The following is a 9,745-nucleotide window of genomic DNA, read 5'->3' on the forward strand; positions in this document are numbered from 1 at the left end:
CAGCCAACGAGTGGGCGTTTTCTGAATCCTCGGCTGATCGCTCTCACTTTGACACTGGTGCCAACCAATTGGTCCAGTTGTTCAGTTTAATCTTTTTATAGACCAAACAGACATGCATTGTGTATGTAGGGTGAAGTACTGAAACAATGTCTATGTATGTGGATTGTGATATAACAGACTAGAACTTATTTTTCAGGACATGGAGAACTGATCCACAAAGTGGCACCTGTATTTTGGCAGCTACATCAATAGAATGTGAAGATGTTCCAGTCACTGGCATTTTGGGGCATGTGATTTTGTGTGAATATCTAATAGAAAACCTTGGAAATCAGAAGAATAAAGTGACTCATGCCTGTAGGACGGATACAAGGTGAGGGCTTCCAGGATTGTAGCAGAGTCAGGTGTAGTGTTAAGTTTTTTTTTTTGTCCATTGGCTTTAAATGTTGTCTTATGTTTTTTGCAGGGGGCGAACCAGTGAATGGTACAACAGGGTGTTTGGTCACATGTGTGCTGCTGAAATACAGAGAATAAAAGACTCTTTCAACAAGAAGAGGACAGTGAAGTGAGCAGCCAATTGTGTTTTTGGTGGTGTTGGACCATGCACTTTCTGGAGGACAAAACTGCAATCTCACTAAATGACGACAATGGATACAGCCTTGACCTATGTGCTTTTTTTTTTTTTTTTTTTTAATACATTATTTCTAGGTTATTCTTTTGCCAGATTTTAACATGTAGTAAATGGTACTTGAATCAAGTGAATCGGTTATTTATGTTAGAAATCTTATTTTATGCAGAGATGTAGTTTGAGTATTGTAAATATCACTATACAAGTAACATTATTTATATTTTAATTCTAAAAATGTTTGACTGCTCCTCGGCCCCATTTTAAGTGTAATGTATAGGATGAGTGAGAACGCACACTATATTGCACAGATTTGTATATAGGGTTTTTGTTTTATCTTTTAATTCATGAATGAGGGAATTCTGACAAACCATGGCCGCTTGGTAAATAATAAATCCTATAGTGACACTGGGAATCCACTCCTGTTCCTAAAGATCATCAGCCATCGGATAAGTGACTATATATGGATGCCAGTGTTTTGTGTCAATTTTCTTCAGCCAAAATGGTGGTTGCAAAGACAAAAATTGTTTCCATTACCATTTGTGATTAGGTATCAGATATGCGTTTGACTTGAAGAGAACCAATTGGCACAACTGTGCTGATATGGTTCCCTCAAGCACCGTACAGAGCTGCAGCTGCTGCAGTTTGGGGATGATTGACAGGCAGAGAGGCCTGTGAGTGTCCTCTCTGCCTGTCAATCATCCCCGCACTGAGCACAGACTGGGAGAGAGCTGTTACTAGTCCCGGGCAGCTCCCCGCCCACATGACTATTTGTTGCCCCTTTCTCGCGCGGCAGAATAAAACTTTTTCTGCCTACCAAAGCCTGCATGCCGCTGCTGCAGCAGTACCTCTGTACGGTGTTTAAAGGGAACCATATCAGCACAATTATGCTGATTTGGTTCCCTTTAAAATAGTATGACTGACCAAATGTGTGTGTATGACATCCAAGACAAGAACTTTTTGACTCATTAACGACAATCTGACTTCCCCAAATAGCTTGTACCTTTGAATAGCTGTTTTTATCCAAGATCTGTCCTGGGGTCCATTCGGCAGGTGATGCAGTTATTGTCCTAAAAAAAACAACTTTTAAACTTGCAGCCCTGTGTCAAGGTGGTGTGGCCTAGAGTGTTTAAGCCCTAGGCTTGCACCGCCACTCTGTCCACCCTCTTCACCATTAGGAATGCTCCAGGCAGCATTTCTCTTAATCACCACTGCACATGTCCTGGATCATTAAAGAGGATGTACCATCAGGTACATCCTCTTTAATCTGACCCACGTATAGAACGGTGCCGCGGTCCGTTTTTAGAACTGCAGCCCGATTTCAGTGTACGGCGCTGTTCTATACACAGGTGCCGGGCCGGGGATTAAGCACAGGAGGCGGCCCGGCCCACCTGCCCCCCAGTGGGCGGATTCCCCGTCCCTCTATGACGCGGCTCCATTGATTCTAACAGAGCCGCATCATAGAGGGGAGGGAATTCCTGCCCACTGGGGGCGGGCCACCCCGCCTCTTATGCTTTAGCCCCGGCCCGGAACCCATGCATAGAGCTGCGCCGTACACGGGATTCGGGCCGCCGAGGATGTACCTGATGGTACATCCTCTTTAAGGCACCTGTGCAGTTTTCAGACAAGTGATGAATAGGAGAAATGGTGAAGAGGGCGGGGAGAAGGGACGGAGAGGCAGTACAAGCCTATGGCATAGACAATTTAGGCCACACCAATTTGACACAGGGCTGCAAGTTTAAAAGTTGTTTTTTAGGACAATAACTGCATCACCTGCCGAACGGACCCCAGGACGGATCTTGGATTAAAAACAGCTATCTGAAGGTACAAGTGGTTTGGGGGGGGGGGGTGTCATATTGTGGGTACAGAGTCACTATCAGTGCAATTTCCTAACTTTAATTGCATCTGATTAAAAATAAAAGTGTGTATTACAGCAGTCAGCGGACAGTGAAACCTCAGAGAGTTCTAACTGCAGCCCCGGCCTAAGGCCCCGTTCACACTGAGCATAACAGGTGGAATCCCGCCTGCCTCAGTGTCAGTGTCTCTATGGGATGGGGATGGCTCGCATCCCAGAGACACTGTGTGACACTGAGGCAGGCAGGATTCAATTCCGCCTGTTTTACTCAGTGTGAACGGGCCTATAGGAAGCACCTTCAATTAGGTTTTTTACTCTCCTTTTATTGATGTATTTAAAACTTTTGAGAGGAGTCAATATTTATTGCGAGAATGGTAGACTGTAACATCTAAGGACATTTGGCTTCTCTGCTTTCCTCCGATAGTGTTTTTTGTTTAATTTTGTTTTTCTTAGTATATAGTCCTCACACAGAACTGTGAATATATTCCTAAGACTAGGTGCACACACTGGCTCTGATTTCTGGTTTCCATTATGATGTCCATTATAGAACTGCTGCATGCTGCACTGGTTAGTTCAGTATTGCTATAACTTGTAAAACTCCAGAGGTCCTGCCAGGGATGGGGGGTGCTCGGCAGTGCGCTCAACTCCCCAGCCAACCTTTTCTGCTTCATGAAGCAAGAGTCTGTTTTGATAGACACAGCTGGGGAGAGATGCATGCGATCAATAACATTTGACAAAAGTCCCCCCCCCCCCTCTTTACAAATTGACAGTAACTCTTTAAATGGATATGACTATTTTACACTTTTCTCTTCAGTCAAGGTGTAAAGAGTTAACATATTTTATTTTCCTTAGTATTTTTGTTGAAAGGGGGACCAGAGTATATTTTTGTAATTGATTCTTTCTAACAGTATTATTCCAAAGGGCATCCTGTTAAAATCATATACGCTGCTATTGAGGCATTTTTCTGCACAAGGTCACTTACAGGTCACGTATATTGTATAATTTTTACACTCCATGTGTAGATGCTCCCAATAAACCAATTACTGTGCTGGTTGGCTAAATCCTTTTTTTTTTTTTTTTTTTTTTGTGGAAAGCCTTAGTATAAAATAAGATGAGAGAGATATATGTATGTGAGTGTATAAGTAATGGTGTTCTTTTCCTACAGAGGACCAGGGGACTACTAATGAATGTGTGTGTCCCATTTATTTTTGATGACTAAAGAAAGTTTCAGACAGGAATTCCTAAATTGAGGTAGTCCAGGATGAGAAAAAAATTGATCTATTATTTTTCCTCCCATAAACTGCACCACATCTGTCCACGAGCCATGTCTGCCATTGCAGTTTATACCAATCCAGGCAGATGTGGTTCTGATTCTGGGGAACAAGCTCTTTAACGTGATGGTTCATTTCCAAATAAAACATTTAGTCTCATGGATAGGCTTTTTAATCTGTACATGTAGCTGTGACAAGCTCAATAGATTTTTTTTTTTTCTCCCTGTTGCCTTTTATGCTTTATTTTTGTTGCATTTCTCTGCTTAAAGTATGTCATTTCTTTAGTATATAGAAAAAACTAGCACTCATTCATGAGTGTTGTATTTACATTAATCTACCATTGATATCATATAAAGCATGAGGCTAAAGCTACTTTCACATGTGAAGAACTAGCCTATGCTTGTGGCATATGTTGAAAAGATGGCCAACTGGTATGCAGACAGATAGCAAAGCATACCCTGGCCAGATTCATTGATTTCAATAGACCTAACATAGGCTCCATTTACACAGAAAGATTATCTGCTAAAGATTTGAAGCCAAAGCCAGGAATGAATTTGAAAAGAGGAGAAATCTCAGGCTTTCCTTTATGATCTGATCTGTTTATAGTTTGTTTCTGGCTTTGGCTTAAAATCTTTGGCAGATAATCTGTAAAGTAATCTTTCTGTGCAAATAGACCCATAGTCTTAAGAGTGGTATTACATGGGACAATTTTTTTCAGCAATTAACGATGAACAATCTCAAACAACTGCTGTGACAAACTATCTTAAAGGGGTACTCCTGCCTGGGGGCTTTTTTTTTTTTTTTTATATGGCCGTGGAGGAGGTGGCTGAGTGCAACGACGTCCACTCACCTCACTGGTTCCAGCGGCAGGCCCCGTATCGCGGCGCTCCAGTTTCCGCTGCCTGGCGTCTGGCGCGGGCTTGAGACATGACAATTCAAGTCCGCTCAGCCTGTCAGACTCGCCGCTGGAACCGGGGAGGTGAGTGGAGGTCGTTGCCCTCAGCCACCTCCTCCCCGGCCATATAAAAAAAAAAAAGCCCCCAGGCCGAAGTACCCCTTTAAATCTTTCACCCTGTTACACAGGACAATGATTGTTACTTACAGTCGTTCTTGCGCTCGTCCTTTACTGGCTGACAGGCCAGGGAACGACTGGACGACTCATTATTACGTCAAACGATTTGTGAATCATTGATGTCAATAGGTTAAGATTCTATCAAATGATCAAAGATTTCTTGTTGGTCATTTAATCGTTGCCTGCTATTACACAAAACGATTATCTTTTAAATCTGAACTATCTTTAACAATATTTCGAACAATAATCATTCCGTGTAATACGGTTCTAATAGGGAACCTATACGGGCATACACCTCAAAGTGTCAAACATACCATGATCGGTCCTGTATGGTGCAATCTGTTGGCCAGCTTTCTGATTTATCCCACGAGCATGGGGTAGTCTTTAGATGTAAATATAGTCTAAATATGTGCAAACAGATAATAGGTATTCGTTATTTTGCCTGTATTACATGGATAAGAGGAGTTAGCTGACATCAAGACCCTTGTAAACAAAGAATCTGCTATCCTTTGAGTTGAGCAGTATATTTTAGTGGGCGCAGGATGCGATATGACTGTTTTGGGCTCCCCGAGCAGCTGAATTACTTCAGGTAGTACTGTGCTTCTACCATATGAGTGAATCATCTGAATGTGGACCCACCTTTTACCACTCTTGCGTGTGTCATCTTTGTGAACTATGATGTGCTGGACACGACCATTTCCCATATTTAAACTTTCATCCATTTTTAGGATTGCACAGTATTTTTTATATTTTCTGAAGAAGGGAAAGGGTTAATTCAATGTTGAAATGTTCTTTATAGTTGCTGAATGTAACCAATGTCTTCTATATTTTTATAATCTAAAGATGTATATTTTGCACAGGAAAGATTAAAATTTAAATGGTCAGTTTCTTTGTCTCTATTTGCTTATTGTTGTTGGCAATAAACAAACTATGTTACTGTTCACTGTTTTGTAATGGACAATGTACAGCCAATAAATGGTACAGCACTTGTAAATCTGCCTGTTAGAGGTTTTGTTTTTCTTTTAAATCTCTGGTTGCTTGTCAGTACAGCATCTTGTTACACATGGGGTCATTCACATGTTCTGTTGGGTCTGTGGATTACAAAGAGTGAAGCTGCGCAGTGTACTCGCAGACCTCTCTGTAATATGTATCAGTAGTATGTATCATTCGTTTCTGTTGCATTTCAGTTGCATATCCAGTCCACTTTTGTTGTTGGATACAACAAATAACAAAATTGATAATTTTCTGGACTGAAACCAGAATTACCTCAAGAAGACTGGTACTTTCCTGTGACACTAAATTCTGCAAAAAAAAAAAGGAATGCTTTAAAGGGGTAGTGCGGCGGTAAAGAATTATTCACAGAATAACACACATTACAAAGTTATACAACTTTGTAATGTATGTTATGTCTGTGAATGGCCCCCTTCCCCGTGTCCCACCACCCCCACCCGGAAGTGTGGTGCGCTATACTCACCTGTCACGTGCCAACACCCGTCTCCGATCTTCATTCAGTGACGTCTTCTTCGGCCGGCCGGCGAACAGCTCCGTCTGTTCCGAATGCCGGCCACCCCCTGCAGCGTCATCCGATGCTCAGCCGCAATCTCGGCTGAGCACAATTGTGACGCGGCGGAGGGGGGACGGGGGGCAGCGACTCGGCCATCCGTCCGAAGATGACGTTTGGCACAAAATGGCGGACGGCCCTCGACACGGATCAGGTAATGTATAATGCACCACACACTTCCGGGTACACGGGTGGGGGTGGTGGGACACGGGGAAGGGGCTATTCACAGACATAACATACATTACAAAGTTGTATAACTTTGTAATGTGTGTTATTCTGTGAATAATTTTTTAGCGCCGCACTACCCCTTTAAGGAACATGAGTGCTGTGAGTTCAGTTCAGTAGGGCCATGTTCTTATCACATTTGTGATATAATAGCACATATGATGAAATTCCTCCCAAAGTACAAGCTAAATACAAATGATTATCTTAGCCCAACACAAGCCGTGTCCTTGTACAGTAGTGTTAAGAGGAGATGCTGTTTTTTTTTTTTTTTTTGCTGCATTCTAAAGCTCTGGTGCAGATATTCCCCCCCCCCCCTCCCTGCATCCCAGCCTGTATTGCCATAGCCTCTGTGTGTAGATGCTTTTTAAGTGCAGAGAGGATGACCATACAGCCAACACCCGCAATTCACATACTGGGAGACTTAGGGCCCTTGCACACTGAGCAATTCTCGAGGAATTGTAGCTGAAAGACTTCTGCTTGAAATTCCTCGCCTATTCTGCTCTGGCAGAATTTAAGCGGAATCCGTGCGGAAATCAAGTGGAATGCAAGCGGAATTACCAGCAGAATTCAAACCCCATTGACTTCTATAGGATTCCTCTAGCGGAATCCGCCCAAAGAATTGACATGTACATTCTTTGGGCGGAATGCGGATTCTGCGCGGAATTCCGGACGGAAATTTACTCTGTGTGCACGGGCAGTCGGAAATCCCATTGTTCTCTATGGAAGGAGCAATGTTGCATTTACACGGGCGGAATTCCACGCGGATTCCGCCCGCTTTTTATGGCGGAATTCGGGCAGAATTCCGCTAGAATTGCTCAGTGTGCACATACCCAAAAGAAGTGACATGTTACTACTCTGGGTGGAAAGCAGAACTGCGGCAGAAAATTCTGCTTGGAAATTCTGTAGTGTGAACAACAGAGCGGAAATCCCATTGAACAGAATGAGACATTGCCCTGTTCATTCTTTTACAGGAGGAATTTCAAGCAGAATTTAAAACAGGTAAACTTAAAATATAAATGGAATGATGGCACAATCCAGGTGTTAGCACAAGAGAATATGCAATTATGAACAGTATTTGGATGCAATTTATGCTGTGTGCATTTTTCACTGACCCACTTCTGAGGGTGTCAATTATGCAGACATGACTTTTTGAAAATATACAGAGCCTGAAAAAACTATACTGTCTGTAATTACAGATATATGTTTGTGGGAAGGAGGCCTTTGGCTATGTGCACACTGAGGAAAAGGCGAGGAATTCAGCTTGAAATTCAGCTCGAAATTCCTCCCGTAAAAAATGTGCAGAGCAAAGTCCCATTGTGTTCAATGGGTTTTCTGCTCTGTTGTTCACACTGCAGAATTTCCGAGCAGAATTTTCTGCTGTAGATCTGCTAGAGGAATCCTATAGAAGTCAATGGGGGGCTTAAATTCTGCTTGAATTCTGCCTGAAAACTTTCAGCTACAATTCCTCGAGAATTGCTCAGTGTGCACATAGCCTTTGGTTGGAAAGGGAGCAGATTCCTGGCACCTCTGCTGATCAGCTGTTGGAGGTTGCCTGCATCCCCAAGTAGCAGCAGTGCAAGGCACAGCAAAATTACCATGTTTACTTGAGTAGAAACAAAGGGGTGATAAGTACTGTCAGTTCTTAATGTTAGAGATGTGAAAAATGTCTAAAGGCCCTATTACACTAAACTATTATTCAGGCTGATAATCGTTTAGTGCATGTCGAAAGGCAACAATCAGCCAACATCGTGGTCTTCCAACATGCTGAGAGTACGATTTGTACAAAAATGGGCCACCAGAACAACTTAAGGATAGTCTGGGCAGCCCCTGTCGCTGCTCCCCAGGTGGTGGTAGCATTAGGTTATGTGTATACTACGGAATCTGGGGGCAGATAATCCACCGCTCGCACCCATGCCATAGACTCCATTCTATGCACAGGCGGATTCCGCCGTCTGCCCAAAGAATTAACAGGATCATTCTTTGGGCTGATGGCGGAATCTGCCTGTGCATATAAAGGAGTCTATGGCACGGGTGGAGATGTGAGCGGCAGAATCCGCCCAGATTCCGTAGTGTGCACCTTTATGGTCTGGGGAATGTTTCTCTGGGTCCACTCATCCATGTGGAAGGCACTTTCAGCTCACATGCTGCTGACTTTCTCTTTGCTGGGGCAGATGCAACTTGTCACACACCTATGAATGTCTAACATTGGTAAGACATGCATGACTTTGGAAGCCTTTACACAGAGATTTATCTGACAGATTTATAAAGCCAAAGCCAGGAATGGATTTGAAAAGAAGAGTAATCTCAGTCTTTCCTTTATGACCTGTTCTCTGTTTATAGTCTGTTCCTGGCTTTGGCTTAAAAAATCTGTCAGATAAATCTCTGTGTAAAGGCACCATAACACTTCTACATACTTCCCCGGTCCCCTAATTTTCCAGATTTGCATCTAATTACGTAATTTGTGGAATTATTGACCTTGATCATAGTGTTCCCTCTATGGATCCTCCTCAATGCACCCTTTAGCAGCTGTAGGATGCAAAGCAGCATGGCTATAGAAACCTGTGACAACTGACTAGGAGTCAGTCCCTGCCTGTGTAGCTGATTTCTGTGGATATTAGCTGGTGGTCAATAATGAGAATGGACTGTGGAAGACTAAGGATGCCCTCTAGTGGAAACATTTTTCTCTAGCAGGCACTGATAAAACACTAGAGAAAACATTTAATACGTTGTAAAACACAGATTATTAACTGCAATAACTTCATGTACATAAAGCAAAAAAGTTCAATTTACTGAGTTGTTATACTAGGTCCTCTGGTCCTATTAAAATGCCTAAGGCAATATAGCTAGGCTCTAGTCTCAGATCACAGTTCTGTAGTACTAATAGATTCAAATTAAAAAGTAGCAAAGGAGCATGCACAAAGGAAAGTGTCTGGCAGGTATGCATCAACTATAAGTACTGGTTAAAAAAAAAAAATCATCATACAGCGGGCTCTAAGGTGAACCTCAAATTTCCATACCCTTTGCAGTGTGTTGTGTCTCTTCACAGTACATAGCCATAAATCCTCTATTTGCTGTAATAATGTTGTGTCTGCATTATAGTCCAATTGCAGTGACTTCCCTTCTATTATGTTACATTTTG

The 9,745-nt window shown here is 42.6% G+C and overlaps 1 protein-coding gene and 1 long non-coding RNA gene across 5 annotated transcripts in view; both read left to right on the forward strand.

Annotated features, from left to right (window-relative positions):
* LOC138792766 (rho GTPase-activating protein 7-like) overlaps positions 1-973 on the forward strand; it is a 161,540-nt gene extending 160,567 nt beyond the window's left edge. For all 4 annotated transcript variants that reach the window (XM_069970641.1, XM_069970620.1, XM_069970631.1 and 1 more), the window contains exons 13-14: positions 197-370; positions 464-973. In XM_069970641.1, the coding sequence (XP_069826742.1) occupies positions 197-370; positions 464-566 (277 nt within the window). In that variant the 3' untranslated portion in view covers positions 567-973. The remainder of the gene's footprint in view (positions 1-196; positions 371-463) is intronic.
* Positions 974-2,470: 1,497 nt separating this feature from the next.
* LOC138773896 (uncharacterized) lies at positions 2,471-5,814 on the forward strand. The gene is made up of 2 exons (XR_011360232.1): positions 2,471-2,634; positions 2,724-5,814. It is a non-coding gene; the product is annotated as an uncharacterized lncRNA (long non-coding RNA).
* The last annotated feature ends 3,931 nt before the right edge of the window (positions 5,815-9,745 follow it).

The sequence above is a fragment of the Dendropsophus ebraccatus genome, chromosome 1, assembly GCF_027789765.1.
Source record: "Dendropsophus ebraccatus isolate aDenEbr1 chromosome 1, aDenEbr1.pat, whole genome shotgun sequence".
NCBI classification, from domain to species: Eukaryota; Metazoa; Chordata; class Amphibia; order Anura; family Hylidae; genus Dendropsophus; species Dendropsophus ebraccatus.